At 43.9% G+C, this 17,323-nt stretch overlaps 1 protein-coding gene across 3 annotated transcripts; it reads left to right on the top strand.

The window, feature by feature from the left end:
• The first annotated feature begins 549 nt into the window (after nt 1–549).
• On the top strand, nt 550–16,666 carry paqr3a (progestin and adipoQ receptor family member IIIa). 3 transcript variants are annotated; one of them, XM_026187691.2, is made up of 8 exons: nt 550–697; nt 1,966–2,197; nt 2,937–3,099; nt 3,960–4,115; nt 13,111–13,308; nt 13,882–13,972; nt 14,138–14,320; nt 15,073–16,666. In XM_026187691.2, the coding sequence occupies exons 1-7, from the start codon at nt 565–567 to the stop codon at nt 14,278–14,280; spliced, it is 1,116 nt and encodes a 371-aa protein (XP_026043476.2). In that variant the 5' UTR covers nt 550–564; the 3' UTR covers nt 14,281–14,320; nt 15,073–16,666. The 3 variants fall into 3 exon arrangements, with proteins under 3 accessions (XP_026043476.2, XP_026043478.2, XP_080143580.1); XM_026187693.2 differs by lacking the exon at nt 550–697 and adding an exon at nt 957–1,144; XM_080287454.1 differs by lacking the exon at nt 550–697 and adding an exon at nt 1,235–1,350.
• The last annotated feature ends 657 nt before the right edge of the window (nt 16,667–17,323 follow it).

The raw sequence follows: 17,323 nt of genomic DNA, 5'->3' as shown, positions 1-17,323 counted from the left end.
GAGGAGACTTTCAGCATTTACAGGTTCTTTGCATGGTTCCAGGGTGGCCGGACAGAAATGGTATAAAGACAAAGACAAGGTACTCAAAGAAACTGAACTCTATGAATTCTGCAGCTGTAAAGATGGCCTGGGTCAAGTTGAACTCCTTGCAGTACCTCTCAAAATGTACTTCATTAAGCACAGATTGCAGTCTGGTTTATTAAAGGGTTAAAATAAGAGTGATCTCAGTCTGTTTGGTTTGAGTTTTGCTGGGACTTTTTGCTGCATCTCCCCTCATATGATGTCCCATTTTTCTTCTGAGTAAAGTAAATATGAAAAACCACACAATGTGCATTTGAATATTTAAAAAATGTTCTTCTTATTAATTTAGGTTGTTGCTCTGAATATATTCTTACGTTTAAAAATATTTCTCTTTGTTTCAGTAAACTGATTTTTCCCCACTGTTTTAAAATTTCAAAGATAACCATATTGTGAATATTTTCTTTATCATAACAATGAAATCTGAGGTGATTACATATCTGAATGTCATGTAATACTATCCATCAGCAATCACCATCAACATAAATGAAACTGATTAGTGAGACAAATAATTCTCCAATACGTGTTTATTGCGGTTTAGGATTGAATCATCATCAGAGACTGGCGTCCCTGAGTAATTATGGGTGGCACGGTGCATCTCCGGGATCAGTTGAACCAGGTAAAATCCATTAAGGGTGCTAGACACGATTCCTAAAACCCAAACCGAAAACAAAGCCGTTTATATTTACGGTAAGAACTATTATTACTCATGAAATGAAGCTTTCACGTGAATAGAGTCCCATATGGGATTTTGAGAGAGCTCATTAATGCAGAAAAACAAAGGTTATTTAAATTATTAAATAAAGAATCTTCTAAGGATATTAGCGATAATAGTAAATACTGCGTTATTTATTTATTTTAACTCAGGCAGACGTTGGCCACGTTGGAAGGGTCCATTAGTGATGACGTCTGTGTGATTCGGAAGATGTTGTAGCTAAAACTTCAGAAATATTACGCGTTGTGTTTGTTTGTTTTTTTAAAGTTAATATCAACACGTGTTTACAAATGCGTAGTACATATTATAAGCCCCAGAATGGCACAAACTGCAAATATGCCAAATTAAAAGGTGAGTTTTTTTGTTAATATATCTTTCCCCCTTTTTTTATAGCTCATTGTTGTTAGCTTAGCCCTATAAGAGCCAAGCTATAATTAGCCACTAGTTACCAGACCGCTTTGGAAATGTCGCTATTTTAACGTCGTCTTGGTTAACTACGGCATACTCTACATCAAAAGCATAATTTTACCTTTGGTTTTGTTCAGGTGGTTTTTCAGGTACAATCGGCTCGTAAAGAATGTATCAAGGAAGTACGCTGTGTTTAAAAAAAAATCTAATTTTGTATTTGGTGATACCGTGCTCGCCACAGACTTCTACAGTGTTACATTAGCTGTAAAATTAACGCTACAACACAGTTTATTGGCAGAATTTGACTGTAAATGGAATCTTGTATAAATATACAAACTTTATTGATAATTTGGAACATGGTCGCGAGCTTGGATCTAAGCTTGGACCGTGATTTGTATAAATGTTTGTTAGCACTTAAGCACCTAAAATCGCCACATTAGTGAACGGAGTTTGGTAGAACGTAACGGATAATCTGGAAAGTTAGCTTCGGTAACATGAGATTACATGGAAGACAAGCCAGTGGGTGCAAGTAATGATAGCTTCTGATAATAGCTCCACACAGATGTAGGAGAATCAGCTTTCACTTGATGTTTTGCTGTCTTCTTTACTCGTTCAGCTCCTACACAGACCACTTTGATTTCTTCTCCACTCGAATTACAAACTCAGATGCCCGGACAACAAAACAAATATCGCTTAATGCTATGTTTTATTAAAAGAGTTCTGCCTCTATTGAATCTGATCTTGATCTGACTTGCTGGTTTCAGGTTCGGGTCAGATTAAACCAGACCTTGCTGGCTCAGACATGCCTCAGAAACCACAGAAGAGCTCTCAGACTGCACACTACATCGAGCTGGGAAGTTATCAGTACTGGCCTGTACTGGTGCCCAGAGGTATCAGGCTGTACACATACGAGCAGATCCCCCCGTTTCTGAGGGAGAACCCCTACATCACAGATGGATATAGGGCATACTTGCCCTCCAGGCTGTGCATCAAAAGGTGAGAAGGACCCTTTAACCTGAAATCAGAATTTTCATCTTCAACACCACAACACAGTCACTCCACTAAAGTCAAGCAGTGCCTACTTTTTGAACACCTCAGAAAATTACTTGCGCACTAGGAATCACAGTTAGAAGAAGAGCCAAGTAAAAGAGGAGACTTAACCTATCCCACATGTTGATATGAGCCTTGAAAGTGTTCCACAATTCAGCTTTTGAAGCTTTCTTCAGTGAAAGCAGGTTAAACATGCAGACTGCCAGTGTTTTTCTCTTTTTTATGTCAGCTGTTGAAACTATGATGCATTCCATTATATTAATATTTAAAGCCGACTATAAGGAAGATAAAAAGATTCTGAACAGGTCACATTACAGATTTGATTGTTGTGGAGCTGCTGTATGATGATGTCATTGTGTCTTGGTGTAACGTGCTGTAATGGTACTCTGTGATTCCCACGCCTCGCTGCAGAGGCTGATTGATTTTGCTTCCTGACATTTGTTGTAGGGTCAATGCCAATAAAGATTTTAAGGGAGTTGGGCAACTCGTGTTGCTCTCTAGTTCTAGTTTCAGTGGTTAATGGAAACGGTGAATCCAGACTGTTTATTGATTGGGAGGTAATAGATGCTTGTCAGACATTTATGTCGGGGTGTATAATTGTTCAGAGTTTTGGTTCATACCTCTGGTTTTCTTTAGAGGGAACTGACTGTGTGACTATTTTAAAGCTTGTAAATGACCTTTGCAGCCTCTTCATCCTGTCCAATGAGACGGTGAACATCTGGAGCCATCTCCTGGGCTTCCTCCTCTTCTTCTGTCTTGGGGTGTACAACATGGCCTCGGTGCTGCCGGCTGTTGGCGCCTCCAGAGAGGATTATGTCATCTACTCCATTGGACTCTTCTGCTTTCAGGTACAATGCTGCTATTGTCTTCTGCTTAGACATCATCTCACATTGCTTTTATATAGAATAAACTCATCAGAGATATTTCAGTTCTCCTGAGCTGTGGTTAGATTGAAGTTGGCAATTACACTGCTCATGCACTAATAAATCTCAGTATATTTGAGTATTGAAGAAGGCAAATATAGGCCTCTCTAGATTTGGCTATTCCAGGTGTTAATGAACCTGTTGGATCGCTTTGTACACTCATCATCACCTATAAATGTAGCCCTTAAAATATCCAGACATGCCTGTACAAGTGGGTGAGCCCAGAGTTGAGCTTTTTCCATTGTTTCAGTGGATTCAGAAAATAAAGAGCAGGGTTAGTGCAGTTACTGACGGGCGGGATAGCGATTGTAGTTTGACACAATGTGAACTTTTTACCTTTTCAATGTGGTTACATGTCATAACACCAAGTATTATGTTCAACATCATAATCACTAGTGTGATTAAAACACCACGTTTATTGCTTACTCTCAAACCTGGTGTGGAAAAGTTCTTTTATTTCTTTTAAACAGTTAGATTTCAGATTCAAGTATTAATTTATTTTATATAATAAATATGTCTGGGGCTTGACATTATTGGTATTCATTAATTATATTGCCAGTTTGTGTTTTTGTTGCATCTCAAAACGTATTTAGCTGTCTTGTTTTGACCTCAGTGTCCCGCTTTCTGTTAGAAGCTCGTGTTCTGCTTTTTCTTCTTGGTCTGTGGACGTAAACGTGTTTTATAAATAAAGTTATTTTCATTATTAAATCAATTTGAATCTAGCGTAAATCCATTCTGTGCCGAGCTTCTTTGCAATGCCCGACTGTGTGTTTTGCTGTCCTCAGCTGTGTATGCTGTGCTCGGTGGGTTACCACCTGTTCTGCTGCCATCGCTCAGAGAAGACCAGCCGCCGCTGGATGGCGCTGGATTACGCCGGTGTTTCCATCGGCATCCTGGGCTGCTACGTCCCCGGAGTCTTCTACACCTTCTACTGTAATAACGTAAGCTCACCTGCAGCCTTTCATATAAACTGCTCTCTCTTAGACGGAGTTTAAAAGTGACGATTTCAAATCAAATCACTTTTATTGTCACATCACATGTGCAGGTACATTGGTACAGCACATGTGAGTGAAATTCTTGTGTGCGAGCTTCACAAGCAACAGAGTTGTGCAAAATACAATAATGTAAACATGCAAAATACAAGAATGGCTACATCTGAAACTAATAAATATATGTACAATATATAATAGTATATGCATTTCTGGATGTGTATACTAAATATTTTTGTGTGTGTGTGTGTGTGTGTGTGTGTGTGTGTGTGTGTGTGTGTGTGTGTGTGTGTGTGTGTGTGTGTGTGTGTGTGTGTGTGTGTGTGTGTGTGTACACATATTTTACAAATTAAATAGAGTAAACAATAAGTAGAATATTTAAAATAAATAAAATAAAATATACAGAGTTGGGACATGTGCAAAACAGTGGCGTTACTGTACAGTATGGAGTGCATAATGTTAAAGTTCCAGTAGTGAAGCTGAGGTGTCTATGACGTGTTCAGCAGTCTGATGGCCTGATGGAAGAAGCTGTCTCTCAGTCTGCTGGTACGGGACCGGATGCTGCAGAACCTCCTTCCTGATGGAAGCAGTCTGAACAGTTTATGGCTGGGGTGACTGGAGTCCTTGATGATCCTCCCCGCTTTCCTCAGGCAGCGCTTCCTGTAGATGTCTTGGAGGGAGGGAAGCTCACCTCCAATTATCCGTTCAGAGCACCGCACTACTCGCTGGAGAGCTTTGCGGTTGTAGGCGGTGCTGTTGCCATACCAGGTGGTGATGCATCCAGTGAGGATGCTCTCAATGGCACAGTGATAGAAGGTCCTGAGGATGCGGGGGCTCATGCCGAATCTTTTCAGTCTCCTGAGAAAGAAGAGGCGCTGCTGCGCCTTCTTCACTGTTTTGTTTGTGTGTACTGACCACGTAAGATCCTCAGCCAGGTGTACGCCAAGGAACCGGAAGCTGCTCACTCTCTCCACAGCAGCGCCGTTGATGGTGATGGGGGTGTGTACTTCTCTGCACCTCTGGAAGTCCACTATCAACTCCTTTGTCTTTGCGACGTTGAGGGTGAGATGGTTGTCTTGACACCAGTGGGTCAGGGCGCTGACCTCCTCCCTGTAAGCCGTCTCATCACTGTTGGTGATAAGACCCACCACTGTAGTGTCGTCCGCAAACTTCACAATGATGTTGGAGTTGTTAGTGGCCGTGCAGTCGTAGGTGTAGAGTGAGTACAGGAGAGGGCTCAGTACACACCCCTGTGGAGCACCAGTGTTCAGTGTGATGGGGGATGAGGTGATGCTGCCCAGTCTGACCACCTGGCGTCTGTCAGACAGGAAGCTAAGGATCCAGCTGCAGAGGGAGCTGCTCAGTCCTAGATCCTGCAGTTTCCTGTCCAGCTTCGAGGGAACGATGGTATTGAATGCTGAGCTGTAATCTACAAACAGCATCCTCACATACGTGTCTCTCTTCTCCAGGTGTGACAGGGCAGTGTGTAGTGTCAGGGCTATGGCATCATCAGTGGACCTGTTGTGGCGGTGTGCGAACTGTAGAGGGTCCAGTGAGTCGGGTAGTGCAGAGCAGATGAAGTCCCTGACCAGCTTCTCGAAGCATTTGCTTACGATGGGGGTCAGGGCTACAGGTCGCCAGTCGTTCAATGAGGAGATGGTGGAGGATTTGGGTACAGGGACGATGGTGGCCATTTTGAAGCAGGCTGGGACTACAGACAGAGAGAGGGAAAGGTTGAAGATGTGCGTGAACACTCCAGCCAGCTGAGCCGCGCATGACTTGAGGACGCGGCCGGGAATCCCGTCCGGACCAGTAGCTTTGCGTGCGTTCACCTTCCTGAAGCACCTCCGCACATCCTCCTCAGACACAGTGTGCGCACTGACGTCATCCGCGGTGCGCACACTGTCCGGTCTCATGGTGTTCGCTGTGTCGAATCTAGCGTAGAATACGTTTAGATCCTCACACAGAGAGGCCGTGGTCTGCGGTGTGCTGGTTTTCCCTCTAAAGTCTGTGATCGTGTTTAGTCCCTGCCACATACTCCGAGGGTTGTCAAACTGTTGTTCCACCCTGTCCCTGTACTCACGTTTGGCTGCTTTGATCGTCTTCCGGAGTTGGTAATGTGCGTGTTTGTAGTCCGATGTGTTCGCGGAGGCAAAGGCGGTGTTCCGTGCCGCGCGAACATCTCCGTTAATCCAGGGTTTTTGATTTGGGAAGGATTTAACTGTTCTGGATGGGACGACATCTTCCACGCATTTCCTGATAAATCCACAGACTGAGTCTGTGTATTCATCAATGTCCCTAGCAGCCACGTGAAACATTTCCCAGTCCGCGTGATCAAAACAGTCCCGCAGCGCAGACTCAGATTGGTCCGTCCAACAGTGCACCGCCCTCCGGGTTGGAGCTTCCTGTTTCAGCTTCTGCCTGTAGGCGGGCAGGAGCAGGATGGAGCGGTGATCTGATTGGCCGAATGGGGCGCGGGGGAGGGCTTTGTACGCATCCCGGAAAGAGGTGTAGCAGTGGTCGAGTAGCCGATCTCCACGAGTGTTAAAATGGATGTGTTGGTGGAGTTTGGGTGAGACTTTCTTCAGGTTTCCCTTATTAAAGTCTCCGGCTGTGATAAACGCTGCCTCTGGGTGTGCGGTTTCCTCGCTGCTGATCGCGCTGTACAGTTCCCTGAGTGCACGGTCAGTGTCGGCTTGTGGGGGAATGTAAACAGCCGTAATAATCACTGCTGTAAATTCCCTCGGTAGCCAGAATGGCCGGCACTTAATCATCAGGTACTCCAGGTCCGGTGAGCAGAAGGATTTGACCGGGTGCACGTTCGCATAATCACACCAGCTGTTGTTGATCATGAAACACACACCACCGCCTCTGCTTTTCCCAGTAAGATCCTGTGACCTGTCCGCGCGATGCACGGAGAACCCCGGCAGTTGTATTGCGGAGTCCGGTACTTTGTCCGATAGCCAGGTTTCTGTGAGGCAGATCACGCAGCAGTCCCGCATCTCTCGCTGGAATGAGATCCGTGCCCGAAGCTCGCACAGCTTGTTCTCCAGAGACTGCACATTAGCCAGTAATAAACTGGGTAACGGTGGTCTGTTAGTGCGCCGTCTCAGTCGAACCAGAACGCCAGATCTTCTCCCTCTGCGTCGGCGTTTGCGGCCTCCAGGGCCAGAGAACAAAGGCGTCTCAGGTGAGATGAATGGGGGGTCTGCAAACGGAGCGTCCGTGTTGCAAAACTTGAACTCCGGAAAGTTATAAGAAAGACCGTCTTTTATGTCCAGTAAGGTTTGTCGGTCGTACACAAGGAGACATGTGCTACTCGCGAAAAAATGAAGGAAAAGTAAAATTAAACACAGAAAAAAGCTGTTGCTTGGGGGAGCTCGCGACGAGGCTGCCATACTCGGCGCCATCTTGATAATAGATTCACTGATTGATTCACTGCGCCGAGTGTTGTCGAGAAGCCTTGTTGCTATGTTTTGTACCATCTGCAGACTCCAAACTATAGACAGGTTCATTGTTTGGAAGTATTTGTAATCTGCACATAACAAGACTGTACTAGCCTTTTGACATACTGGTTGAAGTTTCCATGTTGATAGAAAGTAACGTCCAGGTTTCTGGCACATTGCTTTACGTAGGCTGTTAGTCATCCACGCTGAACAGTGATACTGAAATATGATCAGAGACTGTGGATTATTCTGAGGGCAGTTATTTGGAGTTCCAGTGCTCTGGGCCTGTATGTAGATTTTTGTTTTTTCTGGACTGGACGAGACATAAAACTGGCAGTAAGCGACGTAACAATGCGAGAGTCACGTGTTTAAACTTGCAGATTACATAACCAGGGATGGTACACGGACTGGTTCTTAGATAGCATTTTCATACTCCAAGTACTCAAAGCACTTTATACAAGTTTGCCTCTTTCACACACACAAGCACTTGTTATTAGCCCTTTTCTACTAAAGTGCTTTCTATCTAACATTCAGAGGGCAGTAGAGGTAAACTAGAGGAAATGGATACAACAACGGGGTTTTTTTCCTTTCTAATGATGAAGATCTTTGCCATGGCCACATAACATCCAAGGCCAGAAACCTTCCTGTTTGAATACTTTTACTACCATATTAGCATTTCTTTGTTATGCAGACAAACTGTTGAACTTGCAGAGATGAAGCTCTATCAGGAAAATGCGAAGCTGAACGTCCTCATGCTGGTAGAAACATCGTGGGCTACACGCGGTCTTTCAAAATAGGAAGAGTAAGATGTCCTGAGTTTGCACTCAGTGCCTAGTGTTATTCATTAGCTCATGCAAAGCTATTCCTCTGCTGTGGTTTTATCTAAAACCACGCTGTTGTTGCCTTTCTAACCCTGTTGCATTGGAGCAGTAAAAAGCTCGTGCACGTTGCCCATCTCCTCATCCCTCGAGGTTTTGCTGTTGTGATGGATTTAAGCTCACTCTTTCCAGAAACAGGTCTCCGTGTGACCCAGACTTACTCGGCTCAGCACTATCTTTTACTCTGACTTTTCTGATGCGACTTTACAAAAGATGCTGCGTCACAGTTTACTGCTGCCAGCACATTTTTCCAAACAAAAAGCAAAAAAGATCAAAGACATAAAAACTAATCGGCTTTAAATTCATAAGCAAGGTCAGAGGTAAACATCCTCGCCACATTATTCACTCTGAATCCTTATCTCTTAACGCTGAGCACCACATCGCCCTCTGGAGCTGAATCCGTTTAAATCCTTTAAAAAGTGCTAAATGTGAGAAGCTGCCCTGCAGTCCTCTGTGACTCAGCAATGCTGTGCTTCGCTTGTATTGTAAACTGCTTATTATTTACCCTCGTGAGTCGAGTTCAAAGTGGCGGAGGACAGGCAGAGCAGGCAGACTGCTTCTCTGTCTTAAATCCTGTGTCCTTGTACTCATCACTTCAGCCTTTTATGTGCTGCTCTCATGAGCCTTCTTCAGTCTCAAGAAAGAGTCAGGCTGCTGGAAGCCTAACCTTCATTTTGTCCAGTCTTTTTATAGTTTTGCCTTCAGAAATGATAATTACATGTATTTTTTTTTAGTATTTTATTTTACCAGGCAGAAGTGATGTTGGTTCAGCATAAAATAAATGTGTAAGTGTTTTTGTAGGGTTAAAAAAAAAAATGTTTCCGCTCACATACCTGGATGATCGGACTGAATTCAGAAGTTTACAAACCACATCTGTATTCATGTCTGCAGAAAAACAGGCTTTATATTATCTGGAACAATGTCGGTGACAGCTCCGAGTCCATCTCCTTATCAGAAACTTTCTCACAGTCAAACATTCTTCCTCCGTCTGGGTCACATCCTGTGCTCTTTTACCGTTTCTCTCAGAAGAGATACCCAGTCCCTAAATGCCTCTTTAATGCGTTTAGCACCATGTTGGAGTTAATTAAATGCACCCAACTGCACGATCCACTTGAGATGAAGTCTGTCTGATCCAGTTGAAGCTGTAGCTCCGGTAGCTTTTGCAGTAGTTTCTCCTGACATTTCGTGCAGTTACAGTAATGTTTGGGTAACACAAAACCCTGATGCAAACTTGGCTGTCGATCGGGTCATACCATTGGGGAGCCACTGGTCTAATTAGTCCCTCTGCCTATTTTCTTATCATATTCAGAGTTATGATGAGGAACTGAGAGGTCACCAGGCCATCACGGGTCATGACATGTAAGGTGTTGGGGAAAGCTGGAAAGACCGTAAGAAGGCAGAAGGATCATGAAAGTTAGAATGATGCCTTGTTTATGGACATATTGGTTGTGTTGCACGTCAGTGGTGACATCACCACGAGACTCGTTGCAATCGCCACTCTCACCAAACCTCTGCATGAGTGCTGGTTTAGGAGGAGAACCAGTCACACCACATTACAAAAATAAAGAAGTGTGGCTCAGTTGGAGAGGCACTCCTGCAGCTCTGATGTCACTCTTGGTGTGTGCTGCCATTCACAGGGGTGGAAATGGGCCCTGAGAGTGAAGCTGTGAAAGCTTTGTTAGGTTGCACTTTAGTTGTTCTTCAAAAGGTTACTTTGTTACTCACTGGAGAAAATAATTGGTTACATTACTCTGCCACATGTTTCAGATGTGCATATTCACACAATAACCAATTATGAACGACTACCTATCCTCACAAGGACACACAAGATCTTTCATTAGTGCCTAAATATGAACGCAAAGATGGGCAACCAGGTCAAAGAAGACTTAAATGATTTTACAGAAACTACACTGATTGCTCGTACCTGCTCCTGTTACCTGAGGCAGATCAGGCTCTGGATGCTTTGCTGGGGTCAGCATTTAGCATTAATCTGGGTACTTCATTAGCTTTATGTGCTAGTGCTGCCTGTGCAGATGCTTGGCCTGTGTTGCGTTACCTGTAGTAGTTTGGACTCATTTTCCTGCCCTTTACATCAATAAAAATCAAAGTAATTATAAGTGAAATGAGTGCAGACCACCTCCTCCTTGAGTCAGCTGATTGTAGTGCGAGTGCACACAAGAGGAAAAACATTTTTGGCATTGTTTTCTACTGTCTTACGCCCCCTCACTGGTAATATAAAATTAATTGATGATAATCCTAATAGCTGGCAGTACAACACCGCTGAAAGGGAGGACACGGTTGACGCGAACTGAATTATGGTGAAGCTTAAATTCAAGATGTTTTAAAGTTGACCTGAAACAACCACAGTGGTGTTTTCACGTATGTGATCGAGTAGCTCTACCTCAGAAGCCCACCTCAGACTGCTCGCTGCAGTCGTGTGTGTGCACTGAGCATCGGTTTAACATCGAAGCACAGTCCTCCCCGGAGACTTCTCAGCTCAACATCCTCAGCCTGAGAAGCAGTAATTGAATAAAGCTGAAGTGGGCCCTGCAGTCTGGCTGTGCTGATTGACTCATTGTTCCCGGTGAATAAGCAACACGACACCTTTGCCGCGCTCGCCGTTTGGAAAACAGCCTCTGATGACACAAGCCAGTTCCTTATTCCAGCCGCCCACCACCACCATGTCCCTTTTTTTTCTGTCCTATTTTATTTTATTTATTTTTTTGAACTCCTGAAGTGTTGGCCGTGCTCCTCACTGTTCGCTTTCCCCCGCATATTGGAAGCGCCGGGTTATTTTGCCCCCAGAACGTAGCTGAAATCTGCTCCAGCCCAAACCAGATGGCCGCGTTCACGGAGCGGTCCGTCACTCCTGTTCCCCACCATATGACGTTCGCAAGTCCGGGAGCCGTCTAAGCGAAGGTCCCCCTCCTCCTCCTCCACCTCCCTCCCCCTCGTCCTTGCCAAGACTGGGGCTCTGCTTCTGGGTGGCTCCTCTCCCGTGGCACGCCAAGTCCCCAAAGAAAAACAGATTTTTTATATTTAGCCAGTCAAACTCTTGTCTCGTCAAGAGTGTTTTAGAGATGCAGATTTGGAGGAGAGAACACTGAGTCTGCGAGGAGAGGAGCTTAAAAAATTTGGCTGAAGCAGAGCGGGGCCTTGTTCCTGGTGCAAATTTATTCACTGTGAAATTCAGCAGGACTCGTCACATGAGGACGTGTGACTGGACGAAGGCCTACATCCACACAAACGGACAGAAGGGACCGAGACGAGGCTGCCCAGACTTTAAACACTTACTTATAGAAGTTTAAATACCAACTGCAGACAGATTAGCATTATAGTTGTGATAACAGCAGATGAAACAGTGGGAGACTTTTAACTGATTTTTTTTTTTTAATTGTACTGCAGTACAGTAATATATAAACCCTGAGTTATTGTCCTATAGTTGTTCAGACATCAGAAAAAAGAAGCTGTGTGCACCACGTTTGAGGAAACTTTATTTCTGACTTTGCAGAAACACGATGAGGTGGTTTCATTTTTATCATGCTGTGTTGTCAGTTTGACCAAATTGACAGTTTCAGTTTTGCATGTACACTAAATTATTTCAGGGTTTTCCCCCCATTGGGAACTAAATCTCTGAGGAGATTGAGTGCCCCCTCCAGCTTTGGTTCAGGAGTGAGGGAACAAGTGAATAGGAGATTACCGGATGTGTTTTTGCAGCAGTGTGGATGCTGTAGCGGTGTGTTGTGGTGAGTTTCCCACTCAGTCTACGTTCCTACTCTCACCTATAGCATGAGCTGTGGGGAGTACCTGTAAACAGCAGCAGAAATGAGCTTCCTACAACCCAGACCCAACCCATAAACAGTAGAGGAAGGAAGGAAGTATGAATGGACTGCCTTTTTTTTCTCATAAAGTTTGAGTCTCAACCTTATTTGTACTAAATTAAAATAACAACTATTACCACTACTATTACTACTTTGAACCTCAGAATCTCCAAAAGCGATGTGATAACTGCCAATTCAGCTGTATCAGCTACCAGTGATCTGCTTGATAACATCAAGGATTTCACCCTTTCACAGCCTGTAACCTGTTCTTCTTTGTGGCCTTCAAATCTGAAAGAAGAAAAGCATAGCAGATCAGCGTTAAATAAAGCTGATTGAATGATGAGAAAGCTGCGCGTGTAAGAGGGTCTGCTGAGGGAAGCATCAGCTGAGTTTGCAGTGAGCTTCAGCTCGTTTGTGGTTCGGTCATAGTAAATAAAGCTCTAAAATAACACACAGTGTTCGTCCTGCTCATCACCAAACAGCAGGAAGCTTTCAGCAGCTGAAGAACTTTCCTCAGGACTCCATGAGACAGATAATCTTCAAACGAATGAAACTGTTTGCAAACAGGTCCCTCACATCAGCCCAGGGGCCGTTTCGCTTGCTTCAGCTCCCTGCGAGTTTAAAAATCGCCTGCCTGGTTTTCTTTTCTGCTTCTGAAACCGACTGAGTTTCTTTTAAGTCTTGGGACCATTGGATACCTCCAGCATGCGAAGGACATCTTGGAAAAAAAAGCTCAATCCGCCATGAAGGGAGTTTACTGTGTAGCTGGTGTGACTGAACTCTCGTCTTCCTGTCTGTGCAGTACTGGCGGCAGGTGTACCTGGTGACGGTCCTCGCCATGATCCTGGCTGTGTTCTTCGCTCAGATCCACCCTCATTATCTCAGCAAGCAGTGGAAGCAGCTGCGCTCGATCATCTTCTGCTCGGTAACCGGGTACGGCCTCATCCCCACCGTCCACTGGATCTGCCTCACGGGAGGTTTCTCCTCTGAACTCGTCCAGGTGAGCGTGCTCAGTGTGGTCCCCGTAACCAATGTTCACTGCTGTGATTCCTTTCTTTAAACAGACTTAAAACTAGTGATTTTGGCAATTTAATGAGGTCCGAAAGCAATGAGAAATAATTTTCCTGTAGACTTTACGACTGTCTGATTTCTTTTGCCAACCACAGTCGCCCCCTGCTGGTCATAAGAAGAAAAGAAATCCATGTTTAATGCACAGTGATCGGCTTTACTTTGCACAAAAAAATGTACTTCAGTCTGAAAAATCTCTTTAGATCAACTGATGATTATTAGAAAATGAACATTTTAACTCAGGAGTCTGTGGGACCGACTTTCAGGGCAAGCCTCAAGTGGCCATTAGAGGAACTGCAGTTTTAACGGCTGTTGAGGGTCCTCCTTGATTGATCCACTTTAAATGTGTTTTCCTGCTGCTGCAGTAACACAATCTGTTGGCTGGCTTTAAATGCTTTTCAGTGCTGTTAGGTCAGTCAGCAGTTCTTCCTGCACGTGCCGTTTTGTAACTGTGGGCCATTTTTGTCCACACGCTGGTCGAATCAATGTTTCTTCTTCCTTTCAGGCGTTTGTTCCTCGGGTCCTGGTGATGTACTTCATTGCAGCACTGGCTCTCATTTTCTATGTTTCCAAAGTTCCTGAGCGGTACTTCCCAGGTGAGATGACTGTTTTTATTTCTTCATTTCCTGTTTGATTCGTTGTTTTTTTCGTCCACTCATAGTTGGAAAATAACAGTAATCTAATACTGCAGAGAGAAACATTGAAAATGGGCCCGAATCTCATTAAAATCTGAAGCAAGCTGAGTGTTCCTGTCTCTGCAGGTCAGCTGAACTACCTGGGCTCCAGCCATCAGGTTTGGCACTTGCTGCTAGTGCTCATGTTTTACTGGTGGCACCAATCAACAGGCTTCATCATGGCGTACAGGCACAGTCAGCCGTGCCCCAACACCCCCCAACACGCCTAGATCGCTGCTCAGCACGCCAGGACTGCAGCTCCGATGAACCGTAAGCGGCCGTGTGACTTTTTTAAAAGGAGACCTGTTCTGCTCAGTTTCAGCTCCATCGTTTTTATTTCTGGACTCCACTAGAGGAGCTTTGCATGACTCACAGTTCAAAGTAATTCTGGGCTTTGGTGTAGCCCCTCAGCTGTTTTTCCTCCTCTGCCTTTAAACTGACTTTATTCTGATTGGCTGCCCCTCATAACCACAAGGGTTCGACTGCAAGTGGTAGTCTAGTGGAGCGTCTGTGGTCACAGCCAGAGCTTTATGACTAAAATGACCTTAATGGTGACGGCCGTGTAAGCTTCAGTTTCTGATCCGCTCAACGATGCTTTGATTACAGAGGAGCTGTTTAACAGACTGCTGAGAAAACTTTGCCGACTGCAGAGAGTTGGGAGTTCACTCAGATGCAGACTGTGGCTCAATTTAAATAAATCAGAAAAAAGAAAATCTTTAATATTTAAGCAGATGTTTGGGGGTTAAAAGGCTTAAAGGAATCAAAGAATCAGCAGGTGGAAGACGAGGAGCAGCTGCTCTGTCAGGACATGAGGTCATTCCAGTTACAGAAAATAAGAATCTAAGCATGAACACTACTGTATATGAAGTGTCTTCTGTCTGTTTTGTCAAAACCTCACATCGAAGCCTGTTAGAATATGTCTAAAACCAATAAAATGAAACTGAACCTTTTCAGGTAACACAGGTGATTTTTGATGCTTTTAATTGGCTCTGTTCACAGCTGACGTGTTGTTTCCTCCTCAGGTCGTCTGCAGAGACTCTGTTCTGGTCTCGGTCCATCAGTTTCCTCACAGATGGACTCTCTAACCTGTGAGTCTCTGTGATGAGGGAGGAGGAATAAATCCAGCGTGTGACGTGACGTTTGAGTACTTCAAGCTAATAAGAAACAATACGGACCTCTGCGTCGGACTGACAGCTCACCTGAAATCACTCAGACTGTCACCTTTATAAACTCCTTGAGGACTTAATGTTTGTGTGTAAACCGCAGACAGCACTGAAGGAACGGGTTGGTAATGTTAGTTTTTCTGCCTGGAAATGAACCCGTGTCCAGCTGTTTTTAAAGGTTGAAAGCTGCTTCATCTGAGAGCAGATTCAGGCTCGTCCCTGAAAAAGGAAATGAACTAATGTCAGTATTATTATACTACGAGTAAACAGACTCAAGATTTCTGATATCTTCTTTAAAAACAGACTCTGAAGTCTTTGTTAGTGGAAATGATCAAAGCGTGGGGATGATGTTCAGACAGAACAAACCAAAGAGTTTTGTGAAACAAAGTGCGGACTCAGATGGTTTCATATAAATGTACCCGCTCTATTTCATACCTGAAGCTCCGTTGTTGTTTTTTAAGCTGCTCACTTCCTGTTCAAACTGATGTTCATTTATATGTAAAGAATTTCACAGGATGCTTGAAGGGGAACTTTAAATATTTCAGTTATTTTATGTTGTTCGTCTTTCAGTGGTAACTCTGTGGGGTGAGGGTGGCTGTGGGGATGCTTGTAAAGTTTTATAACTGCGTCCCAGCCGAGAGCTGCAGGAATGAGTCCTAAAACCCAGGAAGTGGTTCAGTCTTCCACCTTCGTCCAGTTCAGTTCTGTGTTTACTTCCACATAAAAGATGGGCGTAGCTTCCTGGCCCGCTGTCCTGACCTCAGTCTGGTCATAATGAATAAAATGTGACGTCAGGTTTGGGTCGTCGTAAAAAGACGTCCTAACAGGAAGTCAGCGATGGCCACTTGAGCTATAAGGAAACCTTCACCATCCCTGCAGCGCTATGAACATTGATTTGTTACTACAAACTGTTTTTTGAGCATTTGAACAATCAAACTTAAGTTCTAAAACCCTAAAACATCAGATTTTGTAACTAAGCTGGGACAGTTTTTAGATTCACGTGATTTAAACATTTCACATGAACTGCATTAATATTTCTGTGTAGCGTGTGGCTCTTAATATCGACTGTAAACTCTGATCACGTTACAACAGAACTTTTATGACAAGCAAACTTCATTTTTGAAAATGTATTTTTTCTCTTCAGCTTTTTAAGGACATGTTTTTCCAGCTCGTTTAGGGTGATGTGCAATGTTTTCATGGCTCTCCAGTGCAGCGCCTCTCTGCTTTCTCACTCTGGAACGGAAAGCCGGATGTTTTCTGTGTGACCGTTTAATGTTTCTAATGTTGAAAAGGGGGAAATGTTCTCCGGTTTGTGGTTCTGTATTTAAATTATTAAGAAGGAGTTTCTTTTTGTCTTAACAGACTCATTTTGTAGGAGTGGACAGTTTTATATGTTGACTTTTCATACCTGAGGTCAGACTCTAAATAAAAGTAACCATGTGCTGTTTCCAGATGTTTGAGATGAAACTTTATTTATTGCGTCCAACAGCAGTATAGCATGATAAATACAATACAAGACTTACCCTGGTGAAAAAAACAAAGATGGGAGCGGTCGTATGAAATGGTTCAACTGGTGTAAAAAAAAGAACAGAGCAGGCTGCTGGTTTCATTCAAACAAATGTGCCAACGGTGGTGGAGCTAAATGCAGTGTTTAAGGCGGTCGATGAAGAAGCACAAAGTTGTTTAAGGAAGATTTCATCAAGAAACAAAAACCTGAATAAGATGTTTTGCCCTTTATGAATGCACCTCATTCTGCAAAGGCAAAAAACCAAACTGAACAAATCCCATCAAGACATGAAACCGTGACGCAAGTAATCAGAGCTCGATAAACCAATAAAACCTGTCCCACATACAGAGTCCTGCTGCCACGAGTACTACGCTCACTGCAGAACCAAACATCGAATCATCCAACGCATCGTTTTTCCCTCACAGTCTGAATCTGCTCCCCGGCCTGTATTACTGTAGGGTCCTTAATAAAACGCCATGAGGAATTTTGCTTTTAAAAGAGCAGTCTGATATTTTAAGGAGGCGGAAAAAGTTCCATGCCACTCTTCTTTCTGTATTTATAGTTAAATCTACTCCATAAGCTCATTTACAGGAATTATCCACA

This window comes from Astatotilapia calliptera, chromosome 12 (genome assembly GCF_964374335.1).
Source record: "Astatotilapia calliptera chromosome 12, fAstCal68.1, whole genome shotgun sequence".
In the NCBI taxonomy this organism is placed as follows: domain Eukaryota; kingdom Metazoa; phylum Chordata; class Actinopteri; order Cichliformes; family Cichlidae; genus Astatotilapia; species Astatotilapia calliptera.
The sequence above is the reverse complement of the archived record's forward strand: the minus strand, read 5'-3'. Positions and strand labels throughout refer to the sequence as shown.